General features: G+C 50.3%; 1 protein-coding gene across 6 annotated transcripts in view; it reads right to left on the bottom strand.

The window, feature by feature from the left end:
* Positions 1–25,038, bottom strand: part of Znf536 (zinc finger protein 536) — a 464,620-nt gene that overhangs the window by 175,803 nt on the left and 263,779 nt on the right. For all 6 annotated transcript variants that reach the window (XM_032893829.1, XM_032893833.1, XM_032893830.1 and 3 more), the window contains exon 5: positions 4,457–4,609. In XM_032893829.1, the coding sequence (XP_032749720.1) occupies positions 4,457–4,609 (153 nt within the window). The remainder of the gene's footprint in view (positions 1–4,456; positions 4,610–25,038) is intronic.

The following is a 25,038-nucleotide window of genomic DNA, read 5'->3' as shown; positions in this document are numbered from 1 at the left end:
ATACTTCCAGTGCCATAGAAATAAAATATGTGTTCGGTGCTGCAATGCCACTGGGTGATCGGAATCTTTAGCTCCACTACAATCTTCTCCCTTAGACAGGGTCCCACTGTATAAGCCAGGCTGGCCTTGAAGCTGGCACACCTCAAACTCATGACACTGCCTCAGCCTCTCCACTACAATCTGCTGTCACCATACAGTTTGCCGCTGACAGAAGGCCAGTGTGCAAATGCACGACTGTACACATTGGTTCTGTTTCTCTTGAGAACGCTGACAGATTCATGCTTCTTACAGCCCGTGTGCTCTGGCTCTGAATTCAAGTCATAGCCCTTGAGCGACAGAAGGGACACCGTCCACGTATCGGTGCTCAGGCCGTCGAGTCTTAACCAGCCCGTGGTAGTACACCCCGGAGCAGAACTACCCTGATTTCCCCCTCCCTCAATTTGGGTGGCGAGGATGCTGCCTATCCAGGAGCCACACTGGGGGCGGAGGAGAATCTCTGGGAGCTCAGTGAGGCTAGGGACTCCGGAGGTCCCTTGGTCACCCCCAGCCCCCACCGATCTGTCTGAAGCGGGGTGGGGGGTGGGCTGCAGAGATGTCCTAGCTGCCCGCAGGCTCTCCTCAGCACCCAGATGTTCAGAGCCGTCTGAATGCTGCTGCTACTCAGCGCCTCTCTAATAAACAGGTGTTGGGAGAAGAGGAGCAGTAATTAAGTTAATGCAGTGGAGAAAAGAAAGGAAAATGGTTTTTATCAGTCGATGTCACACGATCAAGACTTCTAATAAAGATGGAGTGGGATAGAAAAATACAGAGAATGGTCCCTCGTAGAGCTGAACCAATTAATCCGTATTCATTACACATTGGATTTTTTTTTAAATGCCCTCGTATGTGTCCCTTACCAGAAGGACTTTAAGAAGGACTTGGCAGTGCACTCCTCTTTCATGGCCCGCTCGCCTTTGGTCATGCCGTTTAGAGGCATGGACCCCCAAGGGCAAGGTGGAAGGTGATTCACCCTAGCTCAACCGCGCCAGCCCCACATGAAATCCTGTATTAACAAATAACTCGCTTTTGATTCTTTTTCTTAATTGTGTGTGTCGTCTACCCTTCCACGCTGCAGCGATGGTGTTTACCTCGGTGATTTCTAACGTGTAACACTTTCTGTTCTATTCAGGCACACAAGTATAACCGCTTCTCGACTTCTTTGTTCTTAGATAAAAAGGAAATTGATCTTTATCTGGTTTCCATTCTGCTTTTTTTAAACCCAGCAAATGCTGCTTCCGGGAGTGGGTGGTAGGGATGTGATGTTTCCATGGCGTCTTTCATTTTCTCCCTATGGAGGAAGTTTCTGGAATGTTGCTGCTGCTGCTGCCGCTGCTGCTGCTGCTGGCCCTGCCCTACCTCTCCCTGAGTCATGAACTTTAGAAGTCTATAATGCGGAAACCAGGGGGAAGAGGCAAATGTGCCTCAAGATTTAAAGCCAGAAGCATCCACTGGCTTCCGTGCAGGTCGCCAGACTTGCAGAAGTCTGAGTCCATGTCTCCTTACAGGCAACACAGTGGGAATGAACCTCGGAGGTTATGCTCATCTCCGAAGTGGCAGGTACCAGGAGCCCTTGCTTTCCAATCCACCCTCGAAGCGAGGTGTATCCTTCACCCACAGGGAGCCGCCTCTCCCCAGCAACCTGGCCCAGGGCTGTATGTTCAAGTCAACTAAAATCAGTTACGCACAAAATACCCTGGTCTGGTGTCCACGCCCCAGTATACACAGCCCTGGGGCAGTGCCCCGCAAAGAGCTTTCATGCCCTGAAAACCCCAATGTCTCATAACTACTACCACAATTTAAGGGGTGCCCTCCAACGTGGGGAGGACAGAAATGTTGCTATAACCTGAGGAAGGGAGCGAGGTGTCAGAGATGACTCCCCGGGAGCCTGGGTATCTTCCCCAATGAGCTCACTACTTCATGCAGTCCGTAATTGTTTTACCCCCGAGAGCCAGGCTCTGTTGCCCTCCATGAGACACGGCCGGACAGACAGACAGACAGACAGACCCGACCGACCGATCGACCGACAGACACTTCTGTTCTCACAGAACTCAGACTTTAGTCAGGGAGAGAGGCAATTGCAAAGTGCGAATGTGAGAGCAGGACAGATGAGCTGGCTGCTGTGGAGAAGAGTGAGGCAGGGAAAAGAAAGGAATCTGGGCGAGAAGCAAGAGATGCTGCAGTTGGAGCTCAGAGCATGGCTTAAGGAAGGCTGGTCCCAGGAAGGCAGTACTGGCAGCCATGCTGTGGCGTCCAATGGTGTCTCATGGCTCCTCGACAAGGGATGGGTTCCTACTAACTGCCCTTCAGGCCACCTTAGGAGCAGGGAAAATAAGAGGAGGCTTGCTTCCCTGCCCCAGTGTGCGCTCTGTCACTAAGCCTTACATGTAACCTCGGGGTGTCCTGTAGCTGTGGAGATGGCTGATCCAGGAAAGGCACTTGACGCCAAGTGTGAGGGCCCAAGGTCAATCCCTGGGGACCACATGGCAGGAGAAAGCCAACTCCAGGAAGTTGTTGTCCTCTGACTTCCTAGCACATGAACACCACACACACACACACACACACACACACACACACACACACACACACACACAGAGAGAGAGAGAGAGAGAGAGAGGGAGAGAGAGAGAGAGAGAGAGATTTGAGCAAACTCTTGCAGGAGCTGGGCTACAGAAATAATGAGAATGATAAGAATGGGGTAAATGACCACCCTCACAAGTCTCAGGTTCTGCTTGGCGGGAAACAGTACCAGTGTAAGCAACAAGGCTTTTTCCCAACATGTTACATTCATGACCAACCAAAGTCAAGAAGGGTGTGTGTGTACACATGCGTGCCTACTTGAGCATGCATGTATGCATGCGTGTGTGTGAGAGAGAGCGCACCATGTTCCTGGGACCGCTGGGAAGGAGACCATCTGAGGTGGAGGTGGTGGCTCTGTGAAGGTCCTACAGCAGGGGCTGCACTGTAGGGACAGGGTAAAGAAGACAAAGGGCACACGGTGCTGAGGACGGGGACAGTGAGACCTGGGGTCAGGGTGAAGCTGGTCAGATTGCAGCGAGCCTTTTGGAAGAGCAGCGGGACTCCCAGCACAGTCTTACAGCGTCCCTCTGTTATGACTTGGATGTGAATGTCCCCTACAGTCTACAATGGATGCCTACAGTGTTCGAACCCTGTGGCGTTGTTCTGCAAGGCTGCAGAGCGCTTGGGACCTAGGACTTAGCTGGCTGATATGAGTGATCCTGCTTCCGGCTGGAGCCCTCTGCGCCCTGCCTGCTGAGGTGGGGACAAGCTCCCCCTGCCATCAGAGACAGGGCTGTCCTGTCGGCTATTGTGACATCCCTTCCAAGAGGGGCTGTATCCTTGGAGCCAGGAGCCAATCAGGCCTCTCCTCTGTATTTGTTCTGTCTTGGAACTGAAAAAAGCGACTAGCATGTGACCTTCAGTGACCCCCTAGAGACACGCTCCAGGTCTGCTGGGACTGTGGCTGTGTGCTCACTTCACCCCGGACACTAGTGACAGAGTGGCCATGTATTGCCAGGGCTCCCTGTGGTGTCAGATTTTTGGTAAGAAACCAGTTGAGGGGTCGAGTGCCTCATCCTTCAGAAACATACAAGACTCATATGCAGTAGCTGCTTCTGCCCATCCATGAGCAGAGTTATTGATTCTGCGGGAAATGGAACACAATTATTTTTGAAAATAGATGGCATATTTGTCTATCTTCTGCAGCCGCTCACACTCCAATAGATAAAGTGTCAGGAGAAAAATCAAAGAAAATGGAGGTGTCCATGACTCAGATAGATTTTTTTTTTTATATATTGGCAATACACAAACAACTAGTAGAAAAGCTAAGAAGAACCGTTTGAAAAGAGCGGAGGAAGGAGGCAGAGTTCTAAAAGGACGTCCTCAGTGCAAGAAACGAGTGACCTAAGGCAAGAGAGATGGCCGGGCGGCCCAAGGGCATTTCTCTCTGGTTGAGAACGAACGTCTCTAGGCTTCTTTTGAGGCAACACCGTGGTGAACTACCTAACTTCCACAGTGAAGGAGGATGACTCTACCTGTCCAGCCTCTAAGCTTGGAATCCATGCTGGGCCAGAGGCCAGTCCACATGGTCATTTGGGGGAATCTTCTTATAATGGTTGGTCTGTTTATATTTCGCCTATATTTGACCTAAAAGTAATGGAGCCATCTGATCTTGAATCAAATGCACAGGCCAGAACAAACCCCTCTCTCCCTCTCTCTCTCTCTCTCTCTTTAAACTGCTGTACTCTCGATATTTGTCACAGCAATGAGACACCCGAGTGACACAGTGTTTGGGACCCGCGCAGCTGTGGGCTTGGGCCAGAGACACAGCTGGACTCTGGGCTTCTTCAGCCCTAAGTGGTCCCCTCCAGACACCCGGACACGCCTCCATCTCTCTCACCTGTGTGTATCCTCAGGTGGACCTTGAGGTGATGGGAAGTCCGGAAAGTCTTCGCACAGTACGGGCAGTCCTTCATGGCCGAGCCCAGGTTCCTGTCTCGAAGCAGCGCCTGCTGCTGGACGCCGCCGGCTCTCCCGGCCTCCTCGCCGATGTCTGCAGTGGATGAGAAGCGTTCTCACATCACTTCAGCACATGTCAGAAGTTGTTCACACCAAAACTGCTAACACCACACAAAGTTAAACATGTCAATACTACACCTGTCTATTTCATTCTTTGAATCTGACAGAATGCTGACAATTCATGTATTTTCTTGTTATTCTCTTAAATTATTTCATCTTTCCTATCATCATTTTAAGCAGCATATGGTACCTTTATATTGAACTGAATTAAACAAGAGAAGAAACAGCTGTGTCAGCAGCTGGTTTGATTTCTTCTTTTTGCTTAGTTCCTATTAAATATTTTTTTTCTAAAAGTTTGAAAATGTGGGCACCGGTGGAATTCGATTAATTTGTAATATAGGCTAGCTGAAAAGTTCACTCTAGGATCAAAATCACATTTGCAGCTTAGCCAGTAACAAGGGGGTGGGGGAGTGTCTCGGCTGACTCCCCGAGACAAGCAGACACGCGTCTATTTCGGGACAGGAAAGAAAATTATCCCAGAGCGATCACTGCTTCCTTGTGGAGTTGTATCTATCCCTGACTGGAGGAACTGCATGAAAGGGAGAAGAGAAAGGATGGAAATGCGGTTCCACAATTAGCCCATGATAAACACACAGTGACACACTCAAAGTCATGTGCAGAAGCTCGGCTTCCAAACTCCCATAAGCTCAGAGAACTGCATTTAAATCTCCGTGCCGTGACTTGAGAAGTCCCTCCGTAAAGTATCGATACAAATTTTCCATCCTGCTGTCGTTTGTTATGTAGCCTGAACCATTAGAAAGTGGAATAAAATTTACATACAGCTGCCTTTTGCACAGAGATGATAGGACATAATGTAAATAAAACTGAAGATATCCAGTGTTTTGGGGTGTGTTACTGCAACGCCCAGGGCCTGACATCACCGGGCCGTACAGGCGACATCTACAGAGTAGAGCAGATCCTGAGCATCTGTGCCTTTGAGGAGGGGAGGCAAGAGAACCCTCTCTGGACTCACTTCTCCCCAAGTCTCTGGCCTCCCCACAGAGCAGAGGCTGCAGCCTCGCTCCCAGGCCCAAGCTCCGGAGGCTGGAAGGGTCCCTGCCACAGCTTCCAGCATCCCCTCTAGGCCTTGTGGTAAATCCTCCTCTGAGAACAAGGGGACCTTCTGAGATAATGAGCAGATCTGTGAGTTCTGCTGAGCTGAGAATAAATAAGATTTGTACCTTCCAAGCAATGGAAAATGCAAATTGCTTTTATTCAACAACGTCGTTGCTGGTGCTCTCTGCTAACGGCCGAAAGGGACAGACTTATAGACCATGAACGAGATGAAGGCAAACACACTTAATTCTTATTTGGATGTTGGCTCCCGGCGACCGTGAAAGCGCCCTGGCTTGGAACATCCTTTCTGCATTTGGACCATATGTGAGCAGATCACCACCCAAGAAAAGTACATCGAAGGCCTCCTTCTAATCCCACTCGCCCCAACTCTCCCTGTCACTGTTGGAAGACCATTTGGAGTGTACAATTACTCAGAGGGTTTATTCCCCCCTCATAATTTTTACAGACAGGAGGGGTAGTTTACAGTATCCAGAGCTCTCACCCAAAGCCTGTCAGTTCACTGAGCTCCAGATTTCTCGGCATTCCAACACACATGAGAAGCACCCAAAGATGACTTATGGGTAAGGATGAAAAGCTCAGAGAGTGTGGCAGAGCTGGGTCGCACGGGCCCCACACGATGTCTCCCCCGGGGATCGTTCATGAACTGCAGGCTGAGTCTACCCAGAGTTTTCCTTTTGCTGTGGTGGGGAATGGGCCTAGGGCCTTGTGTATGCTAGGTAGCCACACCCCTAGTTCCTTTGTTGTCTTATATTTAATTATATGTATGTGTGTGCCGATATGGCGGCCTCTGAACGTGTGAGTAAAGGTGCCTGTGAGGATCAGAAGAGAGCGAGTGAGACCCTGGGGCTGGAGTTGGCAGGCGGCTCTGGGCTGCCTGACATGGGTGCTGGGAATCAAGATCGGGTCCTCTGCAAGAGCAGTGTGTGCTTTTAACCGATGGGCCATCTCTTCAAACCTAAGTTTTAATTTTGCTGTCTCTCTCTCTCTCTCTCCCTCTCCCTCTCCCTCTCCCTCTCCCTCTCTTTCCCCCTCTCTCCCCCTCTCTCTCTCCCCACCCTTCCCTCCCTCAATCCCCTTTCCCTCTCCCTTCCTTTATTCCTCCCTTTCTTTGAACTCACAATCCTCCTGCCTCAGCCTTCTGAGTACTACGATGACTGACCTGAACCACTGCACGCAGTCCACCTGAATTTGAACAGCACAAATATCCTCTCTTTGTATCATCCCTGCACCCCTCCTCCCCTTCCCAGGACATGTGCCCATCCTAGGTCACAAGGACTTCCTTTTCCTAAGATCTTCGGTTCCGTGTAAGAGATGTTGAGCAGGATTGGAACTTTGCCAAGTACCACCTGGAGACAAATCGAGTCACCAGATCCAAGCCTGGAGGCCAACGGCCACCCCTCAAGATTATAAGCAGGGCTCAAGTGTCAGACTGGAGTCTGGGAGGTGTAGACCTCTAAAGGCAGATTCCCGCCAGGCCTCTTGTCCCATGATCCAGCCCGTCAGCCTCTCCCTGCAAATGTCCAAGTGTGAAGGGCCCGGCAGTCCTGAAACAAGAGCTGTGCGCATGGTGAGGAAGCGCCGATTCCTACTGGAGCCTTTGGTGAGGACTTACTCCAAGTATTCTAGATAAATACGGACGGAGACAGCATGCCACCCTGGAAGGCTTTACAGACTTTCGATGACCTGCGCCTTGCTATATGTCACTCTAAGTGATGGCCCGTATCTGTTTTTCTTTTATCTTTCTATCGTGGATATGTGTGGTCCAATAAAAGGAATAAATTTGTAAGATAAACAGCTTTCTTTGCAGATTTAAGAGTTTAATTTTCACTTTACGCAGAAACAGTTTTCTCTGGGAGGGCCAGCAGGCCTATGGCGTTTACTCTTAGACTAATCCTTCTAGAAAAACAAACTCTGAGCCACAATGAAGAGGAATGGTGGGTGGTCCCTGGAAGTGTCCACAGAGACAGGAAGCCAAGTGCAAGGGAGTCTGGGAAAGCACACACACACACACGCACACACACACACACACACACACACACAAACACACGCACGCACACACACACCACACGGGGCCTTGTGGATGAATCCAGTCTAAACCAGTACTCAGATGGGTGCTAGCTAGCACGTACACATTAAGCTGTACTCAACCCCACGAGCCAAGACTTTTGGAAGGCACGTGGTTCCTGATGCTCGCAGTACAGACGTGGTCACAGTGTCCCTCTGCCACCAATCCTGTACACCCCACCATCTGCATGAAGGGCAGCCAGGGAGTGGCTGCAGACCCCTGATACCTATCACTCCTGATAAAATTACCTCCGTGGTCACTTGTTAAATGGTTAGTGAGTTGTCAGAGGGTTTAAGTTTTGAGAAGATTTAAAATTGTATTTTTAAATATATTATTTTATTTATGTACGTATTTTGTAGTGCGTGTGGACCCGGAAGTGCACATGACTGCCAAAGCATGCCTGTGACCTTTCAGGGCACGACACACATGAGTTTATGAGTTAATCTCTCCTTTCCACCTTGTGGACTCTGGGTATCAAAATCGGGCTGTCCAAACATTTGATGGAAGCTCAGGGAGTCTTTGGAAGAGTTGGAGGAAGGATTGAGGACCCCAAAGAGGATAGGAACTCCATAGGAAGACCAAGGAGTCAGTTAACCTGGAAACTTGGAGGTTCTTAGAGACTGAGCCACTAACCGAAGAGCACACATGGGCTGGGCTGGGCTGGACCTGGTCCCCCACCTCCCCACCCCACACACATGTAGCAGATGTGCAGCTTGGTCTTCATATGGGTCTCCCAACAACTGGAGCGGAGGCTGTCCCTAAAGCCTTTCTATGGATCCTGTTCCCCTAACTGGGCTGCCTCGTCTGGCCTCAGTTGGAGAGGATGCGCTTAGCAGTGCAGAGACTTGGTGTGCCAGGGTAAGGGGACAAGGGGGGACCTCCACCCTCTCAGGGGGGAAGGAGGGGACATGGGAAGAGGGAGAGGGGGGACTAGGAGGGGGACAGCAATTGGGATGTAAAGTGAATTATAAGAAACATCGGGCTATCGGGCTCTGCGATGAGTGCCTTGACTCACTCAACCGCCTCTGGGGCCCTCATCCTTTGTGTCCCTCTCCTTCAACTTGCAGAATTTCTTTTCCCTCCTACAAAACACTTCCTCCAGGTGGACAAGAGGACAGGCCCGAATTTGCCTCCTGGCCCTCTGTAATCCTCTGGCAAGGAGGGACAGCCCTGCCTGCCCTCTAACGTAACAGCACACAAGAAACTGGCCTGTGAGCTCTGTGGTTTCTCCATGTTCCTGAGTGACATGGGACCGTGTTTTCCGAAGCAATGCCTTACGCAGATGCTGCAGATAACACTCCCGAAAGGCGTGAGCGGCGCATGCTGCCACCTCAGGATTTCAGACAGGAATGCAATACCTTTGCTATCGTTCCCTGGTGCCTACGAGCTGGAAGCTACTGCTTAACAGGAGGAGAGAGAACCACGCCATCTCAAGTTGTGTTTCAGTAACATTATTTGGGGGTAAAGGTCACTGAGTGATCTTCCTAATTTCAGCTTCTTGAGGTCAGGCACCACGTGTCCTGCCTTCCATTTGCATCATGGTTCTGAGCCTCTGTGGGTTCGGTGAGGCCAGCCACCAAGGGCAGACGGTAAGCTGGAGAGAGATGCTCCCACACCTGGGTGCTGCATCTCACTATCCTCACTAACAGAACCATAACTGCAGTACTGGAGACCCAAGGTACATAGACGCTCAGAAGACCTAGTTCTCTGACTCTAATGTATAGGCACGTATAAGAAGGGCTGTCTGAGACTAACCCCGAGGTTGGCTATCTGGTTATACAACAGACGTGTTTTTTATACTCATGAGCACCTTGTGCGTGATACTGTAAACCTCAGCCATACTTACTCTGTTTGGAATTTAAACTTTTGTCTTATAAAATGATTTTGTATATTAAAGGTAGATTTTCCCACAGGTTGTCTTAAACACTAAGCTTCTTTGATTAATATAATCAAAAGTGGTTCATTTGCTCAGACAGCTCCTAGAAGAGAGGAGTTGGGTGTGGGGGTCTTTTTGTTCTGTATGTACAATGTCTGGCTGTCCCTAGTCCCTCATCCCTCTCTGGCCTCAGGGGATAGAAGAGGTGAAGAGGGAAGGACCACCCAGGTCTTTCAGCTCTGACTTCCTGTGGTGCCGTGACACAGAGCCCCAAGCCCATCCCAGTTTGTCTTCGTGCACTGCCTCAAGTCACCTGCCCTGGCTCCAACAACCTAGGACAAAATAACATACAATGGGGGTACAGTTCAAATATATAGGGGAGCAAACTGCATAAAGGACAACAAGTACGTCCATTCAGTGCACTGTACTTTGTGGACTACATTTCCCAACTCTCCTTGGGCTAGGTTGACACCAGGTGACTGGTTTCAGTCAATGAAGGAAGGGGGGAAGAGCGGAGAGAGGGACTCTGCCAATCACCCTGATGCCTCTTCCACCTCAGCTCCTTGCTATGCAAGAGTTGAAATGGTAGAATCACAATGCAGGACACGTGACCAGCCTTGTGTGAATGAGAACTAGCCCTGGGTGACACTACCGAACAGCGATTTAGAGGGCTGCTACTGTGAGAGATGGTCAAGAACCGACAATGGCCGCAACTCAGAAGATGAGGCAGAAAGAGTGGAAGAGTTAAAGGATCAGAAAGTCTGTTGTGAAGTTGTGTCTGCTAGATAAGGCAGGGAGGGACTGGAGCGATGGCTCAGTGGTTAAGAGCACTGACTGCTCTTCCAGAGGTCCTGAGTTCAAATCCCAGCAACCCCGTGGTGGCTCACAACCATCTGTAGTAGAATCCGATGCCCTCTTGGTGTGTCTGAGGACAGTGACAGTGTACAGCGAGAGTGTGCTCGCATAGGTGTGGCAGGAAAGCCACACATAAGAGATCTCAACAGTGTAACTGCCTCAGCAGGAGCTAAATGGTGAGAACATTTGCTGCCACACCAACATGGATTCGGGAAATTTCATGAGTTTCTACCCTACCCCTGGATGAGAAGACACAGGCAATTACGGACGGAGAGGGAGAATTAGTCTTTCTCAGGGATGAATGCCTGAATGGTTATCCAATACCAAGTGGTCAGCCCTAAAAACAGACACATACAAGAAACATTAAACAAGATTGGCAGGTTGCACACACACACACACACACACACACACACACACACACACACACACACACACAAAGAGAGAGAGAGAGAGAAAGAAAGACCATAAAGTTGAAAGGGAACAGGGGTGGGGCCATGGGAGGCAGTTGGAAGGAAGGGAGGTATAATTATATTCTAATTAAATATTAAAAACTCAAAAGAGAATTGGCCAAAATCTTCTGAGTTTATGTCAACTTTTGAAATAGTCCTATTAATCAAAGAATGAGGGGGGTGGGAATCATGTTGAATTGCACAGGTATCATCAGTAAAAACTAGGCAGCCTGCCCCTTTATTCCCTTGAGAAGACATCTTAGAAAGCTCGCTTAGGAATCTCTGGTGATGCTAAGCACCGTGATGCTGGCGTAGGTGATGATGAGCGCCGTGAAGTCCTCACAGTGAATACAGGTTCTCCAGTCAGCACATGTGGGAGCAGGGCTCCCTATGTACTTGAGCGTGCACTCCCTCATTTCCCAACATGCCGTGGGACTGTAAACTCCAGGGACCTTCCAGTGTAGTAGTAGCTACACTTGCGGAGATGACCCGGCAGCTAACGCCAGAAGTCTAAATGCACAGAGAGATCTCAAACGCATGATTCTCTTTATTAATGGGGAGCGGGGGACACTTAGTAGAGGGTGAGAGTTGTGGTCAATGCATTCAGCAGGTCAGAAAGATGTCACATCTTTCTGAATCTCCTTGCCCACATATACCAGGGTTTTCAGATCTTTTTCTGGGGCGGGGAAAAAAATCCTAACACCTTGGAGAATATCCAGAGAAGAAGCATAATGCTTTCCTTTATGTCGAAAGCTTTAAAGTTAACAGGCTCTAATGAAGCAGTGAGCGTGTGCGCTGGAGTGTGGGCTCAGCTGTTAAAAGCACTTACTGCTCCTGTCGAGGACCCCAGTTCAGTTCCCAGCACCCACATCAGTCAGCTCACGCCCACCTGTAACTCCTAGATCTGATGCCCTCTTCTGGCTTCCACAGTCAGACAAGTAGGAAGACAAAAGACAGACAGACAGACACACACACACACACGCGCGCGCGCAAACATGCACACGTAGCATACATTCACATAGAACCCATATAAATTAAATATAAATTAAATATGAATTAATATTAAACATTGGTCATTGTAGTAAAGATTCTGAAGTGGAGAAGCGAGCCTTCTGTCTCTGAAAAACATTTAAAAGTTAACATATACACACAAGTGGTAACAATACTACCGTGAGTGGTTCCACTGATCCAAAGACAGAATTCTTGTGATGGGTCAGAATTAACTTGTTTCTCTGCTGTATTATTAAAGCTTCCTGATGGCCGTACATAGTCATGTCCAACAGATAACCAAAATATGGAGGGGCGAAAACATGTTTTTAAATTAAAAGGGTTTTTTGTTGTTGTGGCTGGTGTGTGTGTGTGTGTGTGTGTGTGTGTGTGTGTGTGTGTGTGTTAACCAACATCTAGCATCCTATTGGGTTATTGGGGCACCAGGCGAGCCCCAGAGCCCATGAGGTGAGGAGGCAGGATCCTCTCCATGGCTCTGCCCCTCACCTTCAACTGCAATTCAAACTGAGCACAGCTCAGTTGATGCTGGCTGGCAAAGAGGGGTTTCTGGAATTGGGAAAATAGTCACTAAAGACCAAACTTTTTTTTTTGAAAGAAAGTCTCAGATACTAGGATTTCAAATCACTTCTCTGATGCAACATTTTGAAGAACTCAGTGAAGATGAATGAGCGACACAGGGATTAAATTTCCCTTAAAATACACTCGAGCTTTAAACCAAGCACTGCGTGCCAGATGTATTTCTGGTTTTACCTAGCCCACAGTCCTTTCTTAAGGGTCAGAGAGGGCCTCTGAGGGACTTGCCTGCCGCCTGCTGTGACTGGGCCACCTATGAGTCTCTTCTTTTCTTATCTGCTGATGCTGCTGTTAACAATATCCCTGTCATCCTTGGGCCGCCCTCTCCTGCTGCAGGTCTGGGGGGCTCCCCACAGGCTGTGGGCAGTGTATGAGTTACTTTAATGTCTGCGACCGAAATCCCGTGCAGAAATAACTGAAGAGACAAAATTTGTCTGTTGCTTGGCTCACAGTTTCTGAGAATCTCCGTACCTCACAGCAAGGAAGTTTGGCAGAGTTCTCAGTGGCAGGAATGTGTTATGGAGGCTTCTCGGATCCATGGGCCAGAACGAGGGGCAGTACTATAACTGTCCAAGACCCACTTTCCTAATGAACTACCTCCATGAGCCAGTGCCCCACCACCCAAAATAGCGTCACCAGACTGTGAGTGAGGACTCATACGTGAACATATGAGTGTATGGGACATTCCAGATTCAAGTTGTAATTAGTGGGCGCTCAGTCTGCAGGGTGTCTGTGATTGGCACTGGAGCTGACAGTGTTTGGGGTCCATAGCGTTTACCTGGGACAATGCATTCATTGGGTGGGGGGATCTCCTTTGGACTCTGCACACCCACTCTTCCCTCTGGCCTGGTGAGGGACAGTGAGGTGGAGATCATCAGTAGGGAGCATTGGAAGCTCATCCATGACTCTGGGCTCAGGGAGCAAGGGAGGCTCATCCATGACTCTGGGCTCAGGGAGCAAGGGAAGCTCATCCATGACTCTGGGCTCAGGGAGCAAGGGAGGCTCATCCATGGCTCTGGGCTCAGGGAGCAAGGGAGGTTCATCCATGACTCCGGGCTCAGGGAGCAAGGGAGGCTCATCCATGATTCTGGGCTCAGGGAGCAAGGGAGGCTCATCCATGACTCTGGGCTCAGGGAACCGACGCTGGTACCTGATTGAGGCTGGAGAAGCCCTGTCTAAGGAGCTGTCATCTCCCAGGAAAGCCTCTGAATCTTATGGAGTGGGGGCGGGGGGGCAGCTGCTGTAGCTCACTGCTCTTTGTGGAATTAGTGTTGTCACCCCCGATCCTACCAGACCCCCAAACTTCTGTCCAAGTCCTGCCACTATGGCTGGAGCCTCATCTACATCCTCACCTTTCCCCTCCCCGCCCCTCCCAGGCAGACTCTGTCCTTACAGCTTCCCCTATTCCTGGAGCTCCCTTCCCAGAATTCTCAAGGGTACTACTTCTTGCTGGGTTTTCATTCCACATCACCTCCAAGGGAAGCTGCCTCTCGCCCCATGTCTCCTCTGAGGGAAGCCATGTTTTGGAAAAAAATCTCTGCCTTTCCCAGTCTAAAGTATTAATAATACTCTCCTTTATGCTGAAAGCTTTAAAGTTAACAGGCTCTAATGAAGCAATGAGCGTGAGGGCTGGAGTGTGGGCTCAGCTGTTAAAAGCACTTACTGCTCCTGTCGAGGACCCGAGTTCAGTTCCCAGCACCCACATCAGCCGGCTCACGCCCACCTGTGACTCCTAGACAGACAGACAGACAGACAGACAGACAGACAGACACACACACACACACACACACACACACACACACACACACACACACGGTTGACTTCTGAAGCACTTGACAAGTGGCTTGGATATCAAAGTGCTTACTGCCCTTTCCTTCCGCCCAGCAGGGAGGGAACAGAGGCAGACTGCCATCATTCAACATTATACCCTTGGCACATGATGGAGACTCAGCTTATATCGAGTGTCCAAAAAAATACCTCTAGGGGGTTGGCACATGCCTGCAAGGCCAGCGGATCAGAAGCTAGGGCGGGATGATTGCAAGTTCAAAGCTAGCGTGGGCAGCACGAAAAGGCCCTGTTGCGAGCTAAAAGGTGAAGGGAGAGCGAGCCAGGGCTGTAGTTCCACGGTAGAACATCTACCTAGGAGGCTCGGAAGGTAAGGAGTGTAAACACCAAGACTGGTCCCCTTGACCGAAGCTGCTTAGACAATCCAGCAGGAAATGGCTTGAGACATCACAAAAGCAGACATTCTTTCTTAGTCATCTGCGATCTGACCTCTATTATAATTATCTGAAGATATCCGTGGTGCTTTAATTTTTTTTTTTTATAATCTGAGAGCTCCTATTTCAGAAGGAGGAGGATGAGGAGAGAAAGGAAGGGAAAACGAAGATGACAGAAAACTAGAGAAAGCTCTACTTTCCGCACACTGTAAATTCCCCAAAGATTTCTATATAATTTATTTTCCTAAGAGGGGGGAAAAAAACACATGGCTTTTAAGATCCTCTTAAGATAATTTACGGCCTCTTCTCCTTGGGTGGGGTAGAGAGCAGGTCGGAGCCCTCACTGGAGGAAATTCTTTCCTCAGGCAGCTGTGGCCGAGCCGGACACATCTTCTCTAAGAAATCCATTTGGTCAGTCGCCATAACTTGTGGAGCTGAGTCTCCTCGTGGGGATTGCACCTACTGAAAGGAGGAAGGCTGATTCGGAGATGGTGCGTCCCCTGGAGACGTGTCATGCCATATTCTTTCTTAAACAAAGAAGACATCGTAAGCACCTTGCAATATCTTTCATTTAATAGTTGGCAGAAGGCAAGTCCCTGGTGAACGCTGGCCTGTGTCTTTCTCTTTAACCAGCTGAGTGATCCAAGCTTTTAATATAGCCGTTCCAATTATTGTAAAAGTCATCTGGTACCTTATAACCACAAATATTGACAGTTTATTGCACAACACATTCCTGACATTTGAAGGTCACACCATACATAATACATAGTCTTTTATAAAAGTGTCTGGAACAAAGAGATACATGATAAGCAATTACCTCTCCCAGCTTGTATGTATGTACAGTTCGGGGCCGACTCGAGGTTGCACGGGAGGCGCACACGCACGCACACCATTTTAAATAATCTATTAAGGCAGCACGGAGGCAGTCATGACGGATAATTATGAAATGGCTCATGTACATGCCTCTCAGACTGGCTGGAAGGGCATAGGGTCAGGGCACTTCTCCTTCGCTGTGTTTGGGTCACAATGCACTTTGGAGCACAGAGCCCTCCCCCACTTCACAATCAGACCCCCCCCCTCCAAAGCCATTTTTTTCATAAAAGGCGGGCAGTGTGTTCTTGTTCTTCATGCTGGCTCATGTGTAGTTGAAAGGAATTTAACAACGTCGTCGTCATCATCAACAACAACAACAAACAACACTGGGCCCAGTTTTGAGGTCCACTCGCTTGTCGGGCGCTGGCCAGAGTCCTGACCATGCAAAGAAGAAAGCTCCTTCCCCTGGGCACTGCCATCATAAAGACAGTGGCACCCTCATACTTCAGTGCAGTATGGGTGGTGGTGGCCGCGGCGGCGGGGAGGGGTGGGGAGGGGGTGTCATGCAGCTGCCAGGCTTGGGTGAACGTCAGGACGAGAAGGGAGATTCAAAAGATTTGGCTCATGTTGAGTGTGGTAGCTCGTAACACTAATCCCAGCACTTGGGAGGTAGAAGCAGGGGGTGAATCGAGAGTTGGAAGCATGCCTGGGTCACATAGCAAGACCCTGATCCCATCAAACAAAAGCAAATTTAGAAAAAACAAAAAACTTTAATAAACCAACCCCCAAAACCGGTTTATACTGAGGCTGCCTTAGAATTCTCTGGAAACACTGGGGTGAAGAAAGCACTAGTTTTGAGGCCCCGTCTCCAGGAGTGTCTCTGCTCTGTTCACAGTTGCTAACTTCCATAGTTATATTGGGTAGACAGGTTCCCAACATGAGGGAACAGAGGATTTTGCAATACAAAAGGTCCCAGGCCAAAACTAAGTACCAGGCAGGTCTGGTGACACATACCTGCACACATGACACAAACATGTGTCATCTCAGCCCTCGAGATAGGCTGAGGCAGGAAGTCTAGGGCCAGCCTGGACTACTTAAGGAGTTGAAGGTTGGCCAGTGACACGGCAAATGCCTGTCCCCCCCAAAAAACAAAACAAATCAAAACGAAAACCCCAGAAAAAGCCAAGTTCTACCAATTTCTGGGTGCACAATCCTGAGCAAATCAGTTGACCTTTCTGAGGTTCCATTTTCTTATCTGCAAACCGGAGTAATTGTGGTAATTCATAACCTAATGGCCTGTATGGGATGGGGAGAGACATCCCTCATCACAGAGCTCACAAGGTGTTCCACAAACAGGGGCTCTTAGTGTAGGTGACACCAGAAGGCTAGGCTACAGGAGAGAAGCTGCAGGGTGACCTGAGGTCTCTCCCCTCTGCCCTGACCCATGGGATGGCACACAATCTGACTCCAGAACAGGGATCTGTGTTCGCTTCCTGAGCAGTCCAGGTTGGAACAGGCTCTGCAGAGCTCTTAAAACCCCCGCAATTCTCCCAAGTTAACAGCGGAAAAACAATTCAGGCTGCAATTGAGCTTCCCATAGATGACAATCTTTAATCACAGATGAAGCGGCGGGTCATTAGAATCCACGCCGAACTCCCATCCAGACGATGCAAGCGGCTGGCGTCTAGTATATAGATGTGTGTGTGTGACTGCAAGAGTGTGTGTGTGTGTGTGTGTGTGTGTGTGTGTGTGTGTGTGTGTGTGTGTTTAACACTGTATTCAAATAATCAGCAGATTCTTGAAGCATCAAAAGCCCCTCCAAGAGTCATTTTCTTTAGGCTTTGGTAATCAGCATCCTACCTTTAAGGTACAGGACCCAACTGATTCCCGTTGAAGCCACGGTTATGTTTATTAGCATTTGTGGCAGGAGAAAAGCTTCCGTAGAAAGAGCCCCTTTTGCATCTGAAAGGCATTCCCGTTAGCAAGTGTGTGTTTCTTTAAGAAGCTATTCTGTTTTAGAGGGTAGCAGTAAGACAGGGCACCACGTGACCAGGAGGTTGCTATGGTAAATATGCATTTTTTATTGAAGAGTAAACAGTGGCAGAAAACAAGTGTCAATTGCCAGCACTGAAGTTCCTGCCATCTCTGAGCTCTGTGGACCTCTCGCCCTCTTAATTTGAGAATCTTTATCAGAGAGACATCATCACTAGATCAAGATTTAAAATTGTTTTGAACAAATGCCCGTCTCCTTAATACTATATAGTGGTAAATATTTTGTCTGGCACGTAAGAATTAGACATAGCAACAGCGACAGCTCTATCCAGGGTGTTGGTAGAAGGCTTCTCTTGCATGCTCAAGGCCCCGGGTTCGATCCTCAGCAACGTAAAAGAAAAGGAAAATGTCTATCCAGGTCTGTCAGTCTTCCAAAGCACGTAGACTCAGGGCCAAGGCCCTGTCTGCCATCCTGGTACTTGCAAACACATGGTGGACGTGCCGTGTGTCCTGTGAATGACCCTCGTGGGAAGGCCGAGCTCCCAGGCTACTCAGAAGGCAGCGAGTCTCAGCTTTAGGCCCCACTCCTCCCTCTTGCAACAAATGGCAGGAGGCTGGATTTATTCTGGTAGTTCTTTGTTAAATCTTTTTATTGGTGGGAGTGAAGGTAGAGCCCAGAGGACAAGTCTGCGGAATCAATCTCTCCCTCTGCTCTCATGGGGACAGCTGTGATCGAACTCGGGTTGCCAGGCTTGTGTGGCAATCACCTTTACCCACTGAGCCATGTTGCTGGCCCTATTTCTGGTAGTTCTTGACAATTTTGTTTCCCTCTGATGTGGCCATACACCTGGCCTTCCTCGATTACAAATCAACCCACATCCCTCCCTAATCGTAATGACCGACAGCTCCAGTCCCTTCCAGATCGAGGCCCTGACTAGTTTCTCCAGCCAGGTGCAGAATTCACACACCACCCTTCTGACACCGGCTCTACGTGCAGCCTATCAGATCTCAGAGAAATGTGCTGTAGGTGTCACCTCCAAACACAGCACAGAGTGGACGCACATTCAGTGTTAACCTATACCACACACGAGGGAACAGAGACAGGAATCGGTGAGCCTACAGGCTGTAGGTCTGGATTCCCAGGGAGCACTGCAAGTAGGAAGGCCAATTGCCTATCCTTTTTTTGTGGGCGTGTATAAAAGAACTGCACACCAGTGAATAGCCCTGCATGTAGCGGTGGCAGGACATGTAGTTCCCCCATTTAAGAGGGGCAGCCCAGCCACAGTGCTGTCCGCAGCAGCTTTCCTGTCCACCTGAAGGGGCCACCTCAGCCCTATATCCAGCCGCTGAACACACTGAGGTCCTCTTGACTCTGTGAGGGGCTCCCACTCTGCCCCGGACTCGCAATCTGTGTGCTGCTGACCTCCACCGCCTGCCGGTATAAGATTGGATGGCCGGGTCCTGGTGCTCATGGCAAAAGAGTCTGCTTTCTTTCTACAAACCTCCAAGGCCAGGGGCTCCTCAACCCTGCGCTGCTGCTTCCAAGCCATTTGTAAATGCGTTCTAACTCTGCCCAGCCTCCAACACTGCCTCTGAGATGGGGATCGAGGCACCTGCTCTGCGGTCCCCCATGAGAAGCAAGTGAGACCATGAGAGGAAAGGCCATCTGGTGGGTTTTTCAAATTGCAGCCTCCCTTTTGCCACCTACAAGGTCCAAAACACAGTGCAGACAACGTCGGATAAGCCAACAGGTGACGGTCCGTGTAATGGAGTCACACAAGAATACACCAGCTGGCCTGCCCCCTCCTTGGTACAGTACGAGAAGTCTCCGTGTCGCTGGGTGCCGCCCGGTGCCTGGTGGCAGGAAACTCCTTCTTCACACAGTCCCATGTTCTCTGGCTAGAACGCACAGCTTCCTGGGGCATCTGCCCTCCAAACACTCTCCTGAGGTGAAGGGTGGAGAAGGAAGACCCGAGGTGGGAGGGGACCGGGTGGCAGTAAAGGGCAGATGGCGGGTGGTAACTGTTGTAGCGGTCCTCACCGCCCTAGCTCTCTCTGTCCAGTGGCTGCTGCATGGTGGAGCTGTCTCTCCACATCTCCCTTGAGCACCTCGTTCATGAGGGGGTGAGCAGCCCCAGGGTACCCGTCACGGGGGATTTTACTTCTGCATGCTGGGAGCCTGCACTAGAGGCTCCTGGGTGAGCCCATAGCCCGCCCAGGAAAACACATCTCGATGTGGAGACGCAAAAACAGACAACGATGGCTTTAAGGGAAACAGACTGACTGGGAGCTTCGGAGCTGTCTACGGACGTTGGGTGTGACTGGAGATGTGTTGGGACTTGAGGGATGTCCTTGGGAATCCTCTCAGGAACTCTTCTCAACGACGCCGGGAGACAACCAGACGATGCTATCCCCGGTCTCCCATCCCTGCTGCTCTGAGCCACGTTTAACTCAGTGGTGAGCTACCATCGCCTGCTGGGGGATTCTCCCCGCCGGACCCCGGCATGTCCCCTACTGCCATCTTCCTTCCTCAAAGACCGACCAGCCACAGGCACAGCCACAGCCACAGGCACAGGCACAGCCACACAGCCACAGGCACAGGCACAGGCACAGGCACAGGCACAGGCACAGGCACAGCCACAGGCACAGGCACAGGCACAGCCACAGCCACAGGCACAGGCACAGGCACAGGCACAGGCACAGGCACAGGCACAGGCACAGGCACAGGCACAGGCACAGGGCCACAGGCACAGGCACAGGCACAGCCACAGCCGCACAGGCACAGGCACAGCCACAGGCACAGCCACAGGCACAGGCACAGGCACAGCCACAGCCACAGCCACAGCCACAGGCACAGCCACAGCCACAGCCACAGCCACAGCCACCACAGCCACAGCCACAGGCACAGCCACAGCCACAGCCACAGCCACAGCCACAGCCACAGCCACAGGCACAGCCACAGCCACAGGCACAGCCACAGCCACAGCCACAGGCACAGCCACAGCCACAGCCACAGGCACAGCCACAGCCTCCTGGCTCAACTCCAAGTTCATTTGCTTCCAGAGCCATTTGTTGAAGAGCCATTCTGTGCCAGACTAAGTTGGCTATCCTCAGTTGTCTAGAATGTCTGAATGACCACCTGAACATCCTTTATCCACGATGCTTGGGATCGGCGCAGTTCAAATTGTCATTGCTTTCTCATATTTTATTAAAATAATTAGACCTGATATAGTCCAGGCTGGCCCAGAATCCACAATACTCCCACATAAATCTCTTGAGTTCTGGGATTATAGGCATGTACCACCATGTAACACACACACACACACACACACACACACACACACACACGGGGGGTAGTTTGGAGATAAGATCAACAGAAAATTCATTGGTGTTTTATATCTATTTTCTAGACTCTAGGCTAAAGGTAGTATAAAATATTTTAAACTATTTACTCTCTGTGTGTGTGTGTGTGTGTGTGTGTGTGTGTGTGTGTGAGAGTGTGTGTGTGTGTGTGTGTGTGTGTGAGTGTGTGTGAGTGTGTGTGTGAGTGTGTGTGTGTGAGTGTGTGAGTGTGTGTGTGAGTGTGTGAGAGTGTGTGTGAGAGTGTGTGTGTGAGTGTGTGTGTGTGTGTGTGTGTGTGTGTGTGTGTGTATAAACATGTGCTCTGTCAGAGAACAACTTTGGAGAGCTGGTCATCTCCTTCCATCGTGAGGGTCCCAAGGCTTAAACTCAGGTGGTCAGTCTTGGCAGCAAGCCCCTTTATCTGCTCAGCCATCTTGCCAGCCCATTATACTGTATTTTTAATCATTGCTTTTTAAACTGTAGCCTGCCATGTGCTGGTCATATAATAGTGGTGCTCTGCTCAGAATCTCAGACTCTGGAACAAACCTTGGGCTTTTAGCTAAGGGATACTTGTGGCTGACAACCTGCTTGCGGGGTCCCCTCCACTACACTGCCTGTCTTTAAACGCTGGGAAGGATCCACGGCTCCATTCACACATCTCCACAACTACTCGGCCCATGGGAACTACATTCCCCATGGAGACTGACTGAGTGACCCGATGGGAAGGTGACACTGGGGAGCACACACAGGGGGGCCTTTCTACAATGGTACAATCTAAGTAGGCCTTTTTTTTTAGTTTTTATTTTGTTTTGGAAGGGCTAAAGTCACCGGCATGGTCCTGCCCTTTCTCATCCTGTGGGATCCAACCCCAGTGCATGGCCCTGTAGCAGGCCTTTCTGCTATGTAAGTGACACAGACCACAGGATGTCTGCTCTCTCTGCAGTCCTAGCTCCTACTCATATGCCCTCAGCCTGTCTAGTAACTTCTCCCTCGGGCGAACTGTCCTTCAGAGGGGGAGGGGGCTGGACTGTCTGTGCCCAGCCTCGAGGAAGGTGGGAAGAAGAGGAGGAGGGGGAAAAGGAGAGATTTTTTTAAGATGGCATTAGGGAGACTTACCTCTCCAGTGTACCCATAACTTCTCCCCTGGTAGGGTCCTTGCCTGCCTATGCCCGCCTCAGCCAGAGCCCCACATCCACACAGCACATCCACACATCGAGCCACAGCTTTGCTCTGCTTTTGGGAGCCCCGCCCCAGAGGAAGGTGGCCTGCTTTGGGCAAGTAGAACTTTAGTGTATGATCGGCCGGGCAGGCGGGTGGCGGCCCCAGGCAGGCACATCAGGCAGCTCGTTCTGCCTTGTGCCTCTGCTGAGTTTCTAGGCCTGGGGATAAAGTCTGTGCAGACATATGCTCTTGGGGGTGTCCGCATGCACCACCAGAGTGAGGATGGAAGCTGAGCTCTCCCATCTGCGTGATGCTGATGGCGGGCGTCCTTGCCTCACTCAGCCTGGAACCCAAAACCCTTCAGGCTTCTCACAGTTTTTCCCCACCCTTCTACCCCTGTCCCCTGTTCCCGGCTTACCCTCTAATCAGGTAGCACCCAGTATCTACTCCCCGGTGACTCCTTGACCCTCTTGACTTAATGAGCCACCACTCATCTTTAGCAAGGTTCCTGGTCCGGGATAACGCTGAACGAGTATTTACTGACTGGGGAACAGTCGTACAAATCTACACACCTTTGCTAGTTACTGGTGACTCCTCCTTTAATGAGGAAAAAAAAATCATTTCCTCTGGTCCTTTCGGAAGCACTTCTGGACTGACATTCAAAGCAGTTCCACACACACATATACAGTAGCTCTGTTGGTCCCTGTGATGCTAATTTTTGCCCTGTAACCAAGAGAGACAACTAAACGTTGCAAGGTTACACAAAGCTCCTGCCCCTTATCCTCCGACTTCTCCTTAGGGGAAAATTGCACCAGAATACATTTCCTCATCTGTATGTTAAGGCACGCTTATAATCCACCTATCATGATTGCAATTTTGGGAATCAAAACGCAGATCCAAAACAGCAGTATGAGCTACATTGTAGCCACATACATTATAATAAATTAAGTCAAAGAAAGACTCCGGCATTAACGGTTGCTCCATTTCTTTAATACCCTATATGGATATTGGATCTTATCCTATGAAGAACCCTGTTCCCCCACCTGCTGCCCTCGCTGCCGTACCACTGTTACCCTCTGCCTCCAAGAGGGAGTGATGGAGCCTGCTGCCCAGGGACAGCAGGGCCACAGAGTTGGACCAGTGACTGTATATGGCTTTGTGCATTGGATTCAAAGCCATCCTAGGCCATAAAGAGGTGAGTAGGCATTCCTGGTCATAGGCCTATAGAAGTTTCCTAAAAGAAGCAGGCCAAGAGGTTGCCAGGTTTGTACTGGTTACTTTTTTTGCCTCTGTGACAAAATCATAAGCAACTTAAGGGAAGGGAGCTTTTATTTCTGTGCATGGCTTCTGGAAATACAGTCCATTCTGATTGTGGAGGAGGAGGCTTGCTCCGCTCTGGGGCTGTGGGAGCTTTCGGTATGCAGCCTGCTCCGACCTGTAGATCAGGAAAGAAAGCAGAGAGCTTGGGCTCGAACCAGAAGTGGATAGCCACCTCAGGGCCTTCTCTCAGACACGTTTTCCACAGACCACAGTCCTAAAGTCTGCACAGCCTCCATCGACAGCGCCACAGCTGGGGGCCAAGTGTCCAGACACATGATCCTGGGAGGACATTTCCCATTCTAAACATCACAAGGCTGACTGAGGGTGGGTGAACATACAGCTCAGAGGACAAGGACAGAGGGACTGAGGGAACCTGTGACTTAATTGTGTACTAGAATGAAACAGCCCACATCCATCCCCACCCCAGGACCTCAGACTGCAGCTCTATGTGTGGGAAGTAGGACTCCCATCAAACTGAGCAAGGCCCTGCCCTGCACAGTCTTTAAGTGCTAAATATCTCTACCTTGGGGTGTTCATTCCCGATAAGGTCTCCCCGGAGGTCAGGCTCTCCAGCTTCTCCTGAGACTCCACCTCCCAACCTAGCCAGTGGCCTAAGGAATGGGAACTTCCGGCCTCCACACGGGGAGGGCCCCTCCCACTGAACCCTTCCCCACCCACACTCACTACCTGGCCACCCCCAGCCCACAGGCATCTGTCTGGATTTGCCGTCTCAGCTGAGCCGATTCCGGATGCCCTCTCCACCTCTAAAACCAGCCATAATAACCTCAGTTGAGCAAACAAGGCAGAAGCCTCCAGACTAATTCTCATAATTATGATGGGTTTATTATTTCAAAGTCAGCGATGATTGTGGGGTCAGGTACTCAGAGGAAGAGGGGAAGAAACATCCTTTCAAGTAATAGCAGATATCCCTTCATTCTGCTAGGGTACCAAATTGCATCCAGAGATGCTGAACCACGCACTCTGAACCTTAGTCGGATTTCAAAGAGGCCTTGGAGGAAGGGCAGTGATCAGAGAGAAACATGCTGCCATCAGAGGACCGGGCGATCCCAGGACCTCGTCCCAGGACTCCGTGATAGAGATGAGTGGAGTGGATGACAGTTCCCTCCCTGCTACGCTGGCCTGAGGGGTCCTCCTCACTGGCCTTTGCCTGTCTGCTCCAGGCTGAGAATACCTGACCGTCTCCCCCTTTGCCCTTCTGTGTGCTCCCTGTCACTGTCTCAACTCGGTGGCTGCCACAAAGCCTGTCTTGGCCTCCCCGGTACCCTCAGAATCATTTTCTAAACGTTTCTGTGCACTGCCACAGTGCTCTGGATTGCTCGCTAATTTTTATCACGTGTTTTGATTGCAGCTGACTTACCAAGAGGACCCCGTGGGTCTGCCTGTCTCATAATCACCGACAAAAGCCAAGCGAGAGGCTGGCCCACAGAGTCGCTCAATAAACACATGTTGGCTGACCTTTCCATTGTGAAAGACACCACTGTTATCTCCTCCAGGGCTCCCCTCATAAAGCCTCTTCAAGGAGCAAGAAAGATCCAGCCAGGGCACTGAAAGCCCTTTAGACCTTCTGACCCCACCCCTGCTCCTGCCCCCTTGCTGGGTCTGCACCCTAGTGTGGCTGCCCTCTTCCTAGAA

Source organism: Rattus rattus, chromosome 2, assembly GCF_011064425.1.
Source record: "Rattus rattus isolate New Zealand chromosome 2, Rrattus_CSIRO_v1, whole genome shotgun sequence".
Lineage (NCBI taxonomy): Eukaryota > Metazoa > Chordata > Mammalia > Rodentia > Muridae > Rattus > Rattus rattus.
Note: the sequence above shows the minus strand (reverse complement) of the source record. Positions and strands in the feature narration are given on the sequence as shown.